Source organism: Pieris napi, chromosome 15 (assembly GCF_905475465.1).
Source record: "Pieris napi chromosome 15, ilPieNapi1.2, whole genome shotgun sequence".
NCBI classification, from domain to species: Eukaryota; Metazoa; Arthropoda; class Insecta; order Lepidoptera; family Pieridae; genus Pieris; species Pieris napi.
The window spans coordinates 9119506-9138230 of NC_062248.1; the positions used below are offsets into that span (position 1 = coordinate 9119506).

The window sequence follows — 18725 nt, forward strand, 5'->3', positions numbered from 1 at the left end:
AATCCAGAGACGAATTTATAAAAAACAACATAGAAACAATCTTAAAATAGCAAACCAAGAAATATATTCGTGCACTACTTTCTAACACAAATCAAAACATCATTATAAATATATATTATTTATACATATTATGAACGTCACATGTAATAGTTTATATATAAATAATTTATTATAAATGTGTGTAGAAAAAAATTACTTATCTAGTTAAGTAAAAAAAAAATATAAAAAATTATATAAATTATTACCAGTTCTCAAATCAACTGTGGAGAAAGGACAACAAAAACTAGCAACAAAAACTTCGTCACTTTTTGAAATTGCCAAAATGTTTGTTTTGTAAAGTGTTTATAAGGAGCCCTAATCATTAAAGGCCGATTTACATTATCTTAGTGTTTAGGAGAGTGCTTTAGTACAACTTGAAAGGCAAGTTCTTTAGCGTAGCGTTTACTAAAGCAAGTAGCGTTTACATGTTTCAACTAAAGTACTATCCTAAAGCACTCTCCTAAACACTAAGATAATGTAAATCGGCCTTAAGGCTGAGAATGCTCGACACTATCGACATATCATATTTATATGTTCGCAGAGTGAATTCACAGTAGCGATATTGTGTATATTATGTGTTTAATATTATATATTATGTACTTTATTATGTTTTATTTAATGTTTCTTGACATTATCGTTTTAGCGTAGTAAGGATAATGTATGTATATCTGTAATAAATAAATAATCTAAAAGTAAAGTATTTAATTGTATTATCTAATAAGAAAAACAAATGTTTAACCTCTATCACCAACAGGCTTGGGGAAATGGCACAGACACTTATATTATTACGAGGATAAGTGATAACACACAAATTACGTAGTCATCAATTACGTTGTAGCTAAATCATTGTTAAAAATGAATAGCACGTAGAACAAATTCATAAAAAAGGTCGTTCAATAATTTAGTTATTTTTATTAATTTTTAATGTGAATTTTTCCATAAAATAGACACGCTAGTTCTAAATAAATTTGACAATCATTGTTTATTTTCTTTTAACGCATTCGACAATAATGAACCAAAATCTCTTGGATTTAAGCGCGATGATAAGGTCAAACAATAATTATTGCATAATTGACCGGCTAATAGCCATTTTGAAATTAATTCTATTATTAAATGGACTAAATGTGTAGTATCCCTATTTAGTCTGTGGACAAAATAATGATTGAAGTTTGACCTCTCATCTGTCATCTGTGATAATCGAGTGTGAACTGTGAAAGCTGTGTTTAATTTGGGATTATTTATAAACTTGTTAAATATAGTTTTAAACATGAAATCTTCTAAAAGTTAATGATATTCATGATCAATCGTGAAAGCTAAACAATTATAATGGCGCCAACAGTGCAAACTAATGAACCTGCTGAACGGGAAAAGCGTCCGCAAAGAACTGGAGAGAGAAGGTTAACTATTTTATAATTTACAACTTTTGTATCATTGTTTGTCAATTTACTTTAAACATTACCTTTTCTTTTATTAGGGCGGAACTGGTTACACGAATAAAGTACTGCAATACATTACCAGACATCCCTTTTGATCTGAAATTTATTACATATCCGTTTCCATCAACACGGTTCATCCAATACAATCCTACCTCACTGGAGAAAAATTATCGCTACGAAGTACTGACAGAACATGATCTGGGTGTTCACATAGATTTGATTAATCGTGATATATACCAAGGTGACGGTAATGCAGCTTTAGATCCAGCCGATGAGAAATTGTTAGAAGATGATGTGCTTACACCACAAGACTCGAAGCGATCAAGGCATCACGCTAAGAGTGTGTCTTGGTTACGACGATCTGAATACATTTCTACAGAACAGACAAGGTTTCAACCCCAATCTATGGAGAAGGTAATATTCTTTCTATGTATCATCTGAAATGGTTCATAGTGAAACAAAATATTATAATCCATATTTAATTTTGAAAAATGCTAGATTTTTCCAGGTTACATATGTTATAATGTGTGCACATCTTATAGGTTGAAGCAAAAGTTGGTTATAACGTTAAGAAAATATTTAGTGAAGAGACCCTATATATGGACCGTGAAAGTCAGATTAAAGCTATTGAGAAGACATTTGAAGATAACAAGAAACCAATAGAAAAGCATTACAGTAAGCCAGGTGTGACTCCAGTTGAAGTCATGTCAATATATCCTGACTTTGACATGTGGAAGTATCCATGTGCACAGGTTATATTTGATTCTGATCCAGCACCCACGGACAAGAATGTGGCAGGACAGATTGAGGCTATGTCTCAGGCGATGATTCGGTAAGTTCGAAAATGCATAAATAATATTAGTTATAATTATGATTCATTATTTTGCTTATAATTAGATATGTTAAGGTATGGAATGTAATAACATTTTGAACATTTCTCAGAGGTGTGATGGACGAAAGTGGAGAACAGTTTGTGGCTTACTGTCTTCCAACTGAAGACACAATACAAAAACGAAGACGTGATATCACTGAAAGTGTTCCGTATATGGATGGTGACACTTATGAGTATAAAATGGCTAGAGAATACAACTGGAACGTTAAAAGTAAAGCATCAAAGGGATATGAAGAGAACTACTTCTTGGTTAGTGACACCTTTTTACATTGGGAACATTTTTGTGTGTTATAAAAAACTAAATATGTACTTCTAATAAAGCTTAAAAGTTATGGGATTAGTATGTAAATACATTATTGAAAGTTGTCATTTAGTGGATGTAGAAATGTTACTGCTTCTATGGATTATGCAAATTCTTTTATTTTATTTTTAAAAATCCATCATTCCTGTATATGGAAATTTTTTACACACATGCATTCTCTATACAGATGATACCATATCATATCTGATGATACTGCTGTAACTGATAATTAGAAAAATAGTGATTATTTTCATTTCTTTGTTTGAAGTTTACCCTCTGAACTGAAGGATTAGCTTCAATAATAAGTAATTAATAATCCAATAATAAGTTTTCACAGTTTATTGAGTCTTTTGAAATCAACTAACGCAAAATCAACAGTTTCATCAGGATATTATTGCTAAATAATTAATTTTCTAGCCAATTAATTTCTCCTAAAATGTTACAAGAAATTTAAAAAAGGATGTTAATTTACATTTTGTCAGAGACAAATACAACATTCATTAACAAATTAAAACATGTTACCTGAGAACTCATAATGTTGCCATTATGCAATTTTAATTTTGAACATTATTCTAAAATAAATGTAATAAACAGGTGGTTCGCAAAAACTGCATTTACTACAATGAGTTGGAGACAAGGGTCCGACTGTCGAAGCGACGCGCCCGTGCTGGAGCTGCTGCTCAAGCGCTTACTAGATTGGTGGTTACTCACAGACCACTCAGTGCACCTGAACATCGTATGCTTAGACTTAGGGAGAAACAACTGGAACCTGCTCAGGTTTGTTTTTTCAATACAAATTAGTTTTTGTCAAAGTTTGTTTTTTAAATATTCCAAATAATGAATTTTGTTAAATAAAGTTTACAAATTTGTTGAACTTCGATTCTTCTATTAAAATTGTAATTTTATGTAACTTTCATAATCAAAATTTTTTTTATAATTTCTCAATGGTTTAATATTATGCATACATAAATATGTTATTTTAGGAAGAAGATGAAGAAGAAGACGACGAGGAGGAAGATGAAGAAGAGAGTAAGGAACAGAATAGAGAAAAAGAACGGTGAGATATTTTATATATTTTAGACAACTTTGTTCCGTGTTATAAATTCAATGTATTTTTTAATATTGTTGTACTACATTTATTTTATCACACAGTGAAATACATTAACTACAATTACTTATTTAAAATACATTAAATAATTTTACAGATTTAAAAATTATAACTTTTTTTACAGCTCCAGGTCACGTTCTAAATCGGTGTCAAAATCACCCCAAGGTTCAGAGAAATCCAACCGTTCACGATCGGTTTCTCGTGAAAAGTCCAAATCTAAATCTAAGAGTAGGTCTCGCTCGCGATCTGGATCCCGAAAGTCGAGATCTAGATCTGGTTCAGTGCAATCTGGAACTGGCAGGTATTTATTCGCCATCTGTACATGTATTAATTGTTAAATATTTTTATTCATTTAGTACCCACGTACGTACATACGTAACGTACACGTACGTTTATGCGATGAAACAGTGAAATTTAACTTAATAAATTGTCAAATTGTTTTTTTTTATTTTTTTTTATTGATAAAAAGCTTGCCAACGCTTGGCACACTGAGACATTCGTAAAAACAAACACAAAATACAATTTTTAATGTGACAAGCACTTATAGGCAAACATGACATACATATAGAGATCATAAAGAGATTATTAAACAAAACAAAAAAAAATACAAAACAATTACTTATCAAAGAAAAAAAAACTAAACAAAACAAAAACATGAAACAACACAACAAAAACACACATTTATGCACGAATAAGTTCGTAATGGAAATGCTTTAAGTAAATAATATCGACACTATTGTCACTCAAAGTTTTAATACCTACTTCTGTAGAAACACAAAAAGCAGTATTTTCTTATAATATTAAATACTATTTGTGGTCAAGTTTTGCATTGCATTCGTTGGGATTGCCCGGAAAAGATTATTAGAGATAATGATGTACATTGCACAACGTAATTTTTATTTCCATTTTTAATTATTCTGTGTTCTCTTGAATGTGTAATAAATAAATACTAAAAAGATGAAATTCGTAATTATTTCAGATCTCGGTCGGGTTCACGAGCGTCGTCACGCGCTTCCTCACGCTCGTCTGGAAAAGCTTCCAGAGCAAGCTCCAAAGCAAGCGGAAAGGTAGCTTTAGCCACATTTGTATAAAGTTTTTTGAAGTGAAACTTCTTTAGGCGCATGAGGGTAAATTTTTTACGGATGAAACGCAATAATAATAATATTAGCGTCACGAAGATGTGCAGCGTTTTTGTCGAAGAAAAGGGAGAGAGCGATTGAGACCGATTGAGAGAGAGTGAGAAAGGGCGAACGTCGCATCACGCATAGTCCCATGTAGCGAGAGGTGGGAGAGAGCTATAGTGAGAAAGATAGAGAGAGTCGAGAAAAAATACACGCTATTGGTTGATGTATTCGTTTAGTAGTTACATATTAGAACTTTAGATGGCGATTCTGTCGCATAACGTCTTGTGCAGTAAACGCAAATTTTGCATTTATTTATATTATCATTAGCACGTATACAGTGTGTATAGTGTGAATATAGATAAACAAATACATGGAGTGATCATATACTGGTACATGTGTATTGGGCCTTTACGATAGTAATAATTAAATTACAAAGAAGTATCACTTCTGACACGTTTTTTAAGTATTAAAATGCATTTCATGTTAAGGTCTCAAAAGCGTCATCTCGAGCGAGTTCTCGTGCATCATCTCGTGCCAGTAAGCGATCGTCGCGCGCTTCCTCTAGAGCCTCGTCGAAGGGATCTAAAGCATCGTCCAAAGCCAGTTCGAGACGGAACTCAACTGGCTCCGAAAGATCTAGAAGCCGATCTGCTAGTGGTTCTAAACAGGTAGGTTTGTTTCATAGATTTATATTAGAAGGAACTTAGGAGTATTTGTTTGAAAAACCAACATGATTTTTATTCAAATCAATGAAAATGTATTAAAATATAATAAAAAATTTTTTTACCAGATTGAAGTTATGTATTTACAATTATTTTACATATAACATAAATTTTTTCGACGTTTCGCGTGCTTTACAGCGTGCGTGGTCACGGTGACTGAAGACAAAAGGTGTTGAATGTCAAAAAGTATCACAGCTGCAGAAAAAGTTGTGTTATCTGTATTTATTTCCCCGGAGTTGGTATCGACTAAAAGATGGAGGGTTTTGGCAGAAATGGCTCACGGTGTCCTCTATTTTCGCGGATTGTTTTTCTTGAGATTTTAATTTGGATATTATTGGATCCCAGGTGTTTGACAATTTTAGGCCTCTTCTCTATTGAAATTGGGGTGTTTTTTGATTTCAATACGGTAAAAAATTGTTTTATTAGCATATGTGTGAAAGTTATGTCAATAAAAGACACTACTATATTAGAAATATTTCAAAGAAAATTGATGATAATTAAATAAATCTTAGCTATCGTAGGTGAAGCCTAGATGGCTTGGTGATGTTCTACTTAACTCTTAACGTATAAATGGTAACATAAATAAGGAATTGCTCTCTCCTAGTTAAAGTGATTTGTATACTATTTCGTCAAGAACTTGGATGGATACAAGAAAAAAAACTAAGGTCTCAGATTATTAGATAAAATTTTTTTTTGGAGTTTACTCCTTAAGAAACGATTTGAGTTATAAGGCCCGGTACGGAAATTTTATGAGGAGTAAAATCAAGTGTAACAAGAAAAGTTGAGGCGTTTTGTAGAACAAACATATATATCTGTAGGATTGAACGTGTAAAAGAATGAGATGGAATACATTACACAGACTTTTCTATTTTGAATTCACGTTTTGACAACCACGAACATTGTCAGTGTTGACAGGTGTAAAAAATAAAAGTAGATTGTCTAGCGTGCCATAGAGTTTTGTCAATAGTAATGGTCAGTGAAATTAAAACTAAAAAGATTGTTCATTCTTATTCTTCTCTTACTATAAAGGTAACTTTGGTCACAGAAAGAAAATCCTATTTGGGCATAGATGATGTAGGTACGTTTTATTACTACTACAAACATTTATATTATAAAAACATAATATATTCTTACCACCTTTAGTATGAAAATATGGTCGACAGCCACAAAACATTATCGCCATTTTATCGTTCGTAAGGAGTAAACTCCAATCGTGCATCGTAGCTGACACACACACATTTTTTTTTTAAATAGGAAAGTAGGTTTTCAAACTTCTATGTCTGACAGACGCTATCTATTGTTAGGTCTTCTTAGACCTAAAAGAGAGTAATGATAGTAGTATGAGGACTAAATCTTAATTTTATTTTATGTTTGAAATTTGTTCTGTTCCCAGGGTTCCAGGAGCGCATCAGCATCCAGCGCTTCATCGCGTCATAGCGGATCTGACTAAGAAATGTTTCGACAACATGTCCTGTTACTTATTATGTAATAAACTTTATAAAATACATTATTTTTATTTTAAACCAAATCGTTTCACGCAATACTTATCATCATGTTTTGAGACCGTCAGTAGAGCAGTATTGGTGGTGGTAAGTATGGTCTCATTTGACGTCGTAAGTTCAAATCCCAGTGATACCAATAATTTTGTCTATTTTTTTGCGTTTTTTAATTTATTGCTAGTGGCGTTGGTGGCTTTGGTAGTAATTGTTTTACTTTCTTGTACTAGGTCAAGCAAAAACTTGCATTACTATAACAAAATACTCAAAGGCGGGAAATCAAACTAAATACATGTTTCAACATCCATTACGACAGATTATAGTTGTATAATTTATATTATGTGAATTTGTACTTAACCAAACGAAACTTTTTAGAAAGAAATTTATAAAATAGCGCGCACAAAGCCATGGGTTGTCACTTCAACTTCAATTTGTCGGTTGTCACAATAATTAAACGTTACGTTCCTAACTAAAATCATATTACCACAAAAAAACATAAATTATCATTATAATTATTAATTTAAACAGTGACCTTAAACGTTTTCATTATTAGCTACAACCAAAAATATTTGTTACTATAGATGCATAGCCTTACTTATTTTATTTCCTTCCAAAAACAGCAAACGCGGTCGAGAGGGAAGGATCACAATCGGATAGCAGATTTGTTAGATTGGCATGCAGATTGGAGATCGATCTTTAAATATGAATCAATCCCAGATTGTTTATTATCTTAGATTGAGGATACATTATTAATTTTGGCCGTATGTGCGCAATAAGCACTTGCTCGTACTGTCATAAATAACTGAATTACGACATCTCTCGTCGCGAACATTAAATACTGATTAACTTCTTGAAATAGAGCAAAGACCAAGATCCATAAAGAATTCTAGTTACTGACGTCAGAATAACTTATTTTTAAATTAAAAATATCTTCGATGCGTTATATTTAAAAGGTTTGGTTACAAAAGGAATAAAAATGGTTCTACTATTTTGTGTATGCTTTATCAAATTCCTCTTGCAACGGAATGTTCAATTCGATTTTTATTTTCTACATTTTTGTCAAAAATGGTTGTAAAAGGAATATAGTAAAAGAAAGTCATATTCATAGCAATTTTATTAGTGCATTTGATATTATAATGTTATTCTATAAATATATTTGGACATATCCGATTGTAAAATAAAAAAATCACACAATTAATTTAAAAATTCCAAAAAATTTAAATGCATGTTTTTTTTTATCATAAATGTCAAATTGGTATTGTCTATTAAAAGTCCGTAGCCTGTCTTTTATAAAATATTTCATTATATCCGAGTGTTGGACTTCCTTCGTGAGACGGAATTTGAAAACTCAAAAATGTCTTCTTAGAAATAAATTGTCACAGATTATGTATAAGTCTAGATAACTTTTGACAAATAAACGAGTTCAATATTTCAAATGTAGCATTGAGCAGGCGGATTTATTACATTTTAAAAATTGTTTTTAACAGCTGTTCCAATCTACGCTATAATGTGAAAAACCTTTAAATAATAGTGGCTCTTGACTACCATATATTTTTAATATTTTCATTAAGTATTCGACTCGATATAATAACGTTTCTTAAAAGTTAGCAATACAATGCAATAGAAACATACTAGTCGATAGCAAAGGTTTTTTATTGCTTTCGCGTTTACAATTTTTAACAAATCGTTAATTATTCATGCTGGGAATATATTTGTAATTACCATATGAATTAACTATTTACCATAGTTTGGCTCTGTGTTAAAATTATTTAACGTTATCAAAATTATTATAAATTCTGCCTTATAATTAGTAAATACTTAATGTACTAGGTAAAATTTTGAATTAAGTTGTTAATTTATCAGTTTGCTCATTGCATGTAAATATAGATAAAATTATTCTACAGATTTTCACTTAATAGTTCGATGTTAATAATTAAATATTTAATTTAATTTTTGTTGATTATTATTCCTATATGTTATCTAAAAAACATTAGAAATCTTTCTAAACTAAAATGGTGCTTTAATTTTGTATATTTCATAAAGAAATATGTGTACATCTCTTAACAACAGCGTAAAGTTTTGTGTGATGAAAATCGTGGATGCTATATTATAAAGGTCAGTTACTGAGTTCCTTAGCGATCATATCCATATAGTGTTGTGTGAATACTGCCTTATTATGCATAACATAACGTAGTAAGGTGCCTGACACCGAGGTCAGTTCTTTAGTAAATGCTGATAGTCCAACTGGTATTTGTCTGGATCCACCAGAACATACAAGGATTACTTTTAGGAACTCAAGCACCCTTTGGCCTAAAAATTAAATTAAAACTGTATAATTTAAGCACTAGAAGACTTGTTAGGGTACGTACGGCGTATATCACGTGACGCGTCAATTGTCAATGACAATATAGTGTGTGCGGAAGGAGAATCGTAGTAGGATTTGAGGCCGCAGCATTTTTAAATTACCTTTTTCATTATATTTTCCTCACTATTACGTCATTAGAGGTCGAAAAATTCTTAAAATTTGATATATTTAAAATGATGTGAATAGATTATTTACGCGTAGAAAAATAATTATATGTAATTTCGCACAACCGCCACGCTGATTCTCTTTCCGCACATACTACTTTCGTTAGTAAATATAGACGTTACTAATCGGGACATCGACTTGAAGTAAATAAAGAAGTGAGACGTTGCCTAATAGAAAGCATTAAAACATAGAAAACAAATTCAAATACATGGCCGATCGTTATATGGGAACGTGGCGCCCGACAATCTAAGAAATATCTAGTCTCATCATGAAAACCATTTGTCGAAATTTTATTATTATTACTTATAATTTATTAAGTTTATAAACATGTATTGTGAGACTAAAATATTAAAAAAATCTAAAAAATCTAATTCAAAATGAATTTGAATTAGCCAACCTTTAGTACTAAAATCCAAAGATTTACTAGAAATTATTAAAATTACTCACGAACAATCTGCCTCACTCTATGTTCTGGATCACTGATTGATATAACCTGTGTGCGTATGAGATCTTTAGTTTCTCCACTTAGAGGCTCTTGATTCATGCCTTCTAACAACTGTTCCGTCATTTGTATAACTTCTTCGGCTATGGAAGGTAGTACTTCTTTTAATTCTCTGAAAAATTCTAATATGTAAATTTGGGAATTTTTATATATATTTATTTGTTCGCAAGGTTGTACATATATATGTCACCGTTACATTATATGGTTTAATGGAGATCATTATTTATATTCATCTGTATTTTTTTTAATTTTCTCAAAGGCAGGGAAAGATTTTGCAAGTATTTACTAAGAATTTCCTTTAATATGATAAATGCATGCCATTTACGATTTTATATACAAAAGAATCAGTCTTTTTTTTAATGGCTCTGGCACGGTTTGTGCATTAGCCAGCGTCAAGTATAAGATTTTTATAATTCGTGCTTTTTGCCTCAGAAATTCGACCATGTCCTCCATGTACGGTTTAGGCACTCGCCCGGTACCGCACAACCCTCCCAAAAGCCGAGAACAAATTTAAATTAAATTAAAACTTGCCCTCGAACCGGGAATCGAACCCCTCACCTAGCTGCCACTTAATAAGACCGCTGGGCTATGAGGCCCCTCATCAGTCTTGTTAATTAAATTTTAAAGTCTATTCCGCCATAGATATTTTCGTAAGAGAACACTCACATGTCATTAGATGCATTGTCTATAATAATGTCAATCTTGTCTTTGAGTAGTTTTTTATGGTTGGCGTCAAAATCGTTGCCACACGACGGACTGACTAGCAATAATGAGGCAACACAAACAAGCCGATAAACTTGAAATCCCAGCTCATCAAAGCGGGGCTTGTCAAGTTGTATAGTCTGAAAAAAATGTAGCGAAAAATATTTAAGAAAAACAACTAAAAAAGTTGGCGCTTAAATTATTACTTATTTTTGGTAACTAGACGGCTAAATATATTTCTGTAATAATAATAATGCTTTATTAATTGTTATATAATATATATTATGATATTCCAGTTCTAATTTCATTTATATGGACCCCCACGAGTCTTCTCGAGGGAGCCTTCTCCAAGATATTCCAGACTTTTCTATCTACAGCCATCTTTCGCCCCCCTTAACAACAAAAATAATGAGAAAAACATTTGAAATATTACTATAATGTCATCGCTTTCTATACTCTATGGCGTATTACAATTTTCGTGGAATTAACTTTTAACGTAATATAATGACCATTACAGTATTGTCTTAGCAATTATGTTATGTAATATTTCGTATCAAAGTTCATAATATTTTTTTTACAATTCAAGAACAAGAAAATTTACTAACACTAGTACCCTTAGCTTGAAGTTTACTTCAATATAAAGGTACAAAATACTGCTTGATCACTACGTGATTTAGAATAGGTACAACAAAAGCTTGAACATACGTAATTTGTATAGTATTCGTGCAACAGAAATCGTTGTGTTTCTCAAGAACTGATATTATATATATATATATATATATATATATATTTTATTATATACTAGCTGGCCTGGCGAACATCGTACCGCCTATCAGTCGATTCTTTATTTATTTAAAATACTTATTCTGCTATTCGGGACACCGGTCTAGCTAGTAAGATAAAAAAAAGAAAATTGATAATACATTATGTCAAAAAATAAAAATTTACCTTCCCGGAACCCCTCCACTAACACTTGAACTTTATGCTATGGTATTAAAGTTCAAATTGACTTAAGTATTATTACGAATATTTTGTATGGGTATATAGAAAAGTGTTGTTTTTAGACTTTTTCACTCAATTTTTTTAAATTTTTCTCCGTAAGAACCATCCTCGTACTTCAAGGTATATTATAAAAAAAAATCAGACAAATCGGTCAAGCCGTTTTCATGTTATGTCGTGACAGCGGAAAACGGGTTTCATTTTTATATATATAGATATATTATCTATATATATATATATATATATATATATACAGTCAAAACCGTTTATAACGACATCGTTTACAACGACCTATCGGTTATTACAACCAGATTGTACGGTCCCGTCCGAATCCCTAGTAAAGTATTCAGTAAACAAACCGCTTATAACAACATCGGATACAGCGACATATCGCTTACAACGACGAATTTTATTGATATTCATCGGCTATAACGACCAACCGCTTCTTGTCTCAGCAAAACAAAACAATACAAACGATTTTAAATATTATTTAGAGGCGTTGAATGAATATTTAGGCATATTATTACCTACGCACTTTCTCCCAACGAACAGTTTCAGCCAACAACGATTTCCGAGGCTCTTAACGCTGTAACGATTTTGCAAAAATTTGTTGCCTTTAACGAACAGTTTGATACTCGTGATACTCATACCTTGAGACTGATTACTTTTGTACCTAATTATTTCGTAATAAATATTTTTGTTTCTTTTTTGACTCGTTTACATATTATAATATTAACATACCATATTATAACCCATACCTACCTATTCTAGATAGATAACTATGATAATATAACTTGTACGTATTGTACATACATATGAACTATACTTGTGTATATATAATATATGACATTGCTTATAACGACTATCGGATATAACGTCGGCAAATATACGGTCCCTTCAATGTCGTTATAACCGGTTTTGACTGTATATCAAAATTATTGCATTAATATTCTAATATTTATTTTAAAATTTAAAAATAAAAGTTAAAATCAGCTTGGAGACGTTTTATAATCAATTAATGCCAGAACAGATTCTTTGTGGTTATATTAACCCTGCACCAATACAAATTCAAAAATGTCTCCAGCTTTGGGAGCGTTAAGTATTACGTAACGTATTTTGGGCGGGGGTCCTTTTCTAAACCGTTATGATGCGGGGCAAGGATTAAATTACGCGTTATTGTTAATATTGTTTTCGACTTACACCACATAATAGTAACTAAAGAGCCACTAGGTGGTCACGAAACGTTTTACTATACTTGGTTACTGAATTACGTTACGGCGCGTTACGGGGGGGGGGGGTGTCAATAATCTCCAAAAAAATTGCGTTACGTAATACTTGAACGCTCCCTTTGACGCTAGTTGAGATTTTCCATTATAATACCTCTGGATATCCTTTCGATTCATCCCACTCAAGTAACTCCAAGTACGCTTTGGCCAGTGTTTGGGCTGTGACGTTTCTTATGATATTTGTGTCTGTGACCGGGAGAGTAAGCTCTGCCTTGTCGATGTGTCGTTGCAACCATTCACGGGTGTATTGGAGTCCATCTTTAATATTGCCCAATGTTAAAAACCCCATTATTAATAAATAAACCAGTCTTATTGCACTTGGGGATTTCCCCTAATTAGGAGGTACTTTATATAAGATTTTTTTTTCTCTAAAAAACGCACGATTCTATAATTTATATTAAGCCTAAACCAAATATAAACCCCAAGCGCCGCTATAACTGAAATATCAAAAGCTAAAAATACTCCAATATCGAAATTTTATACTGCTTGAATGTATTTTCGATGCATATTTCAAATTACCTCTCAAACCGAGTGTACTCTAGGGGTTTTAAATCGATATTTAGGGGTATTTGAAGTTCTAGACGGAACATTATGCAGGAGTTGGCATCACTGATTGCACTATTTGCAGAGCAGTATTGGATTGAGCGTGCGACACTCCATTATGTCGTGCGTTGGAATAAGGGCCGTGCACCAATAGACTAGAATACATAGTATTTTTTTCTATGTACGTATTTAAAACTTGCAAGAAAAAATCTTGAGGAAACCGCCACTACAACTGGCTGATCACCTACTTGCCAATTAAAAACAAGTGACTACGAAACAGAGTAAACTGGAGCCAAGACCTGGCTATACTGTTATTTTTTAATTGAACTAAAGTACTTCTCTTTAATTGAGTTTACTCTGTCATGAAAAGAGAGATAGTACTATATATATGACTATGTATAACTTTGTTAATAAAATATTAATACAATGTTAATACAATTGACAAATTGTAAGTTATTAAATTAGTGTTTACTTACAGAATATTATTATTCTGTAAAAATAAGGAACATGTTACTATTACTTTCTACCAGCAGTAAATAATTATTCATTCGCCGGGAGGTGAAACTAAGATGAAAAGTGTGTAAACCAACGATCTAGGCTACAAACATCTTAATATGACTAATATAATTATTCATGTTTATTTTATTATAATAATTTAAACATTTTAATTTTGTTAAATGGGTAAATAAATAACAGGAAAATTTTAACATACTACATTGAATTTTTAGATAATATAAGGTATAATAATTTAAGGTTAATGGGTCAGAATTTTTCAAGTATATCACTTACCCTCGGAGAGTTTGAGCATTTCATCAAATTTATTTCTTTCATATTGAACACTTTCTTTCTGTACGTGTGGTCTTATCATGGCTATTAATGTGTTGGCCAAATCCAACTTGAGAACTTCTAGTGTCTCCAAAATAGCACGGAATATGTCTACCTGAAAATATATTACTAACAAATTTTAATTAACAACGAATATGTATCGCAATACAGCGAGAAAATGCTGCCAGCGTTAAAGGTACAATGCCACAGGGACCAAACTTTTTAAATTTGTTTTGATTTTCTTTTTAATTATCTTATTATTACTTCGTAGGTTATGAAAATTAACAAATTAGTTTTTAAATTAATAGTCTTTTGACCTTAGTCTCTTTCTTTAGAAGATAATGATAGCTGTTTTACAGATTTGCAAACTAAATTTAAGTTTGATTTAGATTCTAGAATATGGACCTAACAGCACAAGGTACACCTACAATGGAATCTACTTTTGCCAAATAAAACTACTTACAGTGTCAGTAAGTTGAGTGATGTTCTGTATCATTTCATCTCTTGCGGGAGCAGCCAGCTTTGCCATCAGGTCTATAACAAACTTTGCATACTTCTGGAAGTCTAAACTGTTGTTCTCCGCTTGCTGCTTGATAAAATCTCTATCAAGGACTTCTTCTATCATTTCCTTAATTCTTGTATGACGCGGTAGAAGTATCGAGAATAATCCCTGAAATTAAAAACATTGCAACATGAAACCTGAAATTATTCTAGACTGATTTTCTGAAGTTCCTTTAACAATTTTCATTAAACTTCAAACATTTAACAACATTTATGAATGGTTATTAACTATGTATATATCCATGGAGAAAACAAAATTTACACTATACCTGTTTCACATCTTCCAATAACACTAGTGCTTGCTTATACACAGGCGGATCAGAGTTCAATTGTTCTCTTAATATGTCAAAATACGCCCGATGCATTGTTTCTTTCACTAGCTTTTGATAGCTGTGAAATTAAATTTTATTAAATGTGAATGTGAAATGAAAATGAATTGCTTAGCTTAATGCATAGCAGGAATAGAAGATGTTGTACATGATTCAGCTTAACAAGTGAAAGAGCCAACAAAATGGAGTATCTCATGCCATATACACACTTTGATAGAATTGATATATAAAAATTTGAATGACTTATGTGTCATGTAAGGTAATCTGAGGTCAATTGCACCTCAATGTTGCACATAAAGACCAGGTATGAGTCATACATAATCAACAAAGAACTTGCTATTATTATAACAACTAAATACATTAGACAAAACAGTGTATGAGTTTTTTTATATTTATAGATATAATCTGCAGACAACCTCACTATTATTTTACTTTCAAGTGATTTTAATTACTTTTGTTCAAGGATTTTAATTACATAGATCAAATGAATGTCAACTATTCTAGTAATTTTTTAGTTTTACCGTAAGTCTGGGATGAATTCTAGACTCTACTTCTTAATGAAATATACAATAAATTACCTGTTATCAGGAGCTTCGAATGGCTCCAGCTTAAAGTCCTGATCAACGGCTATCTCATGAGCCAAAGCCATGTTCCTCATGCCATGGGCTGCTTTCATAATGTCCTCCAACGTCACAAAGTGAGGAGGTGAAGCCCCTGTTATACTTGTTCCACGAATTCGGAACTGTAGGGGCTCACTAGCAAAGTAGCTGTAATTGTACAATTTCTGTATCAAATATTGTTCTAACAAGGGAGTAGAGTATTGTGAAAAGAAACATGTCATATGCATAGAACATAAGACAACTAACATGTGAAATAAAATCTTAATTCAAAAATAATGTATTTTTGAAATAAGATTTTATATTGTAGTTCTCTATAAGTTATACCCTAGAAATTACTTGACACAATGCATATTTGTTAGGTATGTCTTACACACTCCATAAGTCTGTTAGATAAAATAATCTGTTGTGACTGCACATAAATTAAAATAGTTATATATTTTAGTTCCTACATTTATAGACATATATAGTTAAAGAAAATAATAATAAAATGTTAAGTTAGAGTTCTTTGTCATTCTTAGGAACAAAGGGTCCTTTGTTTAGTGTAAATTAAAGTTTCATGTCTTTGATTGGAGTTTTGGCCTTTGATTATAAAAATAAATGTTAATACCTTGGGCCAGCTGGAGCTGTTCTTGGTGGAATCGTTATGTTTTGCTCAGACTTCTCATCTTGAGAGCTTGAATCACTTTTGTCACGGTCGCCCATAGCTAGGCTGCAGTTTAAACTGAGCGTAAATATCAGGAAGGATTAATAAACCCTTTAATCCATATAAGGTAGAACGTGATATTACAGTTTCAAGATCTCAAATCATGTTATTCACCTTGAATCATTCCATGTTACAACACATAACCTAAATTTTAAAGTGGATTTCGTTGGTAAAATTTTATAGACATAAATATTGTTTATGTCGTATTTTCTAATATTCATTAAATTGTAATATTAGGTTGATTTTGTAATTATTTGAATTGTTTTTCTTCTCGGTTTGCAATACTTGTCAATTTAAAACAGCTGTCAAACGTTTAAATTAAAATTGACGTCACCTTTTGATAACATTACGAAACAGCTGTTAAGCGTTTCAGGAAACGCAAATCTACATTCTATTAGAATATTTATTATCAAAATTAAAATAAAGATTAGTACACTGATTAAAATTGTTTAAATTTTATAAAGATATTATAAATACATTGATATACAATATCCAGTGTTAAGTATTTATAAAATTACTTATAGACTATAGGTATAAGGTACACGTCTTGATATGGTTAAAATATATTGTATTTAACTATAAAAGTTAATAATAAAAGTTATCTTATACAATGTAATAATATAAAATAATTAATATATATATACTTGCACAATATTTAGATATTAAAGTATTAACAATATTCCTAACCTACATAGTTTTAATAATAATAATTCAAAATGGACAAAACTAAAATAAATTTAAAAAGGTTGGACCCGGTGGCATACCTTTAATGCTGGCATCAACTTCTCGCTGTATTTCGATACTATTTCGTTGAGCGGGGAAAGCATCAGCTTTAGGTCAACGGTATTATCTGCCAGGCGCCAACTTAAATATTTAATTAGCGCCTATGCACTAGAACCCCACGACTCAAAAATCTCTACTAAATCAATGTGGAAAATGGAAAGACTCTTTTGATTTGAATATTTTGCTGTTTATTATTTTGAGTATTTTGAGTTTGAGTTTGCGCAAGCTTTTGTGCTTGTGACATATATATATATATATATATATATGTTTATACATCTGAAACAAAAGTTTCATTCATAGTTATGCTGTAGCTTACGTAAACTTCCAGGTATGAAAGTTCTTAATATTTTATAATAAGTTTTATTTCCAAGAATCGCTTAAAGGAATTGGCTAGCCGGAGTCAAGAAGGCAATTTAACTTTTTCACAGACAGAACTAGCAACTAATTTACGTACGTAAACTGAGTGTCGGAACGGATTACTTTTCACAACTAACTTCCTATTTCATTCCGAAAGAAAATATTTACTGTCGCTTCCTAGGACTGGAGATAATTTGTTTTCTATTTCTAGAAAAACTGTTAGCGTAGTAATCAAGATTGTATTAAGTGAATATAAGAAACATAGCGCGTCTTTGCACGCTCCTGTCAACCCCAAGGTGTTACCCCAATTAGGAATATTAACAGTAGAAAATTATTCGATATCCTTACGAAGATCTTTGACCAATACGATAGTTGTACAATAGTATTTGACACTTAATTTGTATCCCGCTATAACGAGGGAACGTGAACTATGTAAACTTTATTTCATGTGCTATGAGTTTAAGGCATTCATTCTGTAAAGACAAAAGAAGGCACTATCCCATTATTTTCAAAATGTTATTACGAAAAAGTAAGTCTAGTCAACAAACAACTCTTGGCTAGGCTTTTTAGTTCAGTATTTCACTCGTGTATATTTTCTTAAAATATAGTGAAAACGAAAGCTTTTAGTATTTGAGCATGGTTATTTACTTGAAGCATATCACAGCCATTAATATGACACTTAGATAGTATTAGCGTTATCATTCATTTGCAATGCAAATAGGATCCAAGACGGTGACAAAAACGTAAAGCCGTTCCGAACAGACGATGTAAGATCTTTCGTATTACCATAATGTTATCTGTAAGGGTCTTATGTGACTGTAATTATGATCTGTCCTAATTCTTTACCTAATTTACCGCGCCTCGCCT

General features: G+C 31.6%; 2 protein-coding genes across 2 annotated transcripts; one reads left to right on the top strand and one right to left on the bottom strand.

Annotated features, from left to right (window-relative positions):
• The first annotated feature begins 1227 nt into the window (after positions 1-1227).
• Positions 1228-7127, top strand: LOC125056712 (RNA polymerase II-associated factor 1 homolog). Its single transcript, XM_047659989.1, has 10 exons — positions 1228-1436; positions 1514-1889; positions 2018-2307; positions 2418-2616; positions 3263-3445; positions 3652-3725; positions 3901-4077; positions 4756-4843; positions 5389-5568; positions 7016-7127. Exons 1-10 carry the CDS (start codon positions 1366-1368, stop codon positions 7070-7072), a joined length of 1695 nt encoding a protein of 564 aa, XP_047515945.1. The 5' UTR covers positions 1228-1365; the 3' UTR covers positions 7073-7127.
• Positions 7128-8217: 1090 nt separating this feature from the next.
• On the bottom strand, positions 8218-17045 carry LOC125056614 (T-complex protein 11-like protein 1). Its single transcript, XM_047659806.1, has 9 exons — positions 16623-17045; positions 15974-16162; positions 15336-15456; positions 14969-15175; positions 14470-14620; positions 13232-13395; positions 10817-10992; positions 10096-10262; positions 8218-9428 (listed from the first exon to the last, which is right to left on the bottom strand). Exons 1-9 carry the CDS (start codon positions 16715-16717, stop codon positions 9235-9237), a joined length of 1464 nt encoding a protein of 487 aa, XP_047515762.1. The 5' UTR covers positions 16718-17045; the 3' UTR covers positions 8218-9234.
• Between the last annotated feature and the right edge of the window lie 1680 nt (positions 17046-18725).

What these genes read in the sequence shown, in the direction of transcription:
- LOC125056712 (XM_047659989.1), top strand. Translation starts at nt 1,366, where the DNA reads ATGGCGCCAACAGTGCAAACTAATGAACCTGCTGAACGGGAAAAGCGT. An exon ending in AACAACTGGAACCTGCTCAG is followed by an intron (nt 3,446 to 3,651) that starts GTTTGTTTTTTC and finishes ATGTTATTTTAG; the next exon opens with GAAGAAGATGAAGAAGAAGA. An exon ending in CAGAATAGAGAAAAAGAACG is followed by an intron (nt 3,726 to 3,900) that starts GTGAGATATTTT and finishes CTTTTTTTACAG; the next exon opens with CTCCAGGTCACGTTCTAAAT.
- LOC125056614 (XM_047659806.1), bottom strand. Translation starts at nt 16,717, where the DNA reads ATGGGCGACCGTGACAAAAGTGATTCAAGCTCTCAAGATGAGAAGTCT. An exon ending in ACAGCTCCAGCTGGCCCAAG is followed by an intron (nt 16,163 to 16,622) that starts GTATTAACATTT and finishes GTACAATTACAG; the next exon opens with CTACTTTGCTAGTGAGCCCC. An exon ending in TAGAGTGAGGCAGATTGTTC is followed by an intron (nt 9,429 to 10,095) that starts GTGAGTAATTTT and finishes TTTAATTTTTAG; the next exon opens with GCCAAAGGGTGCTTGAGTTC.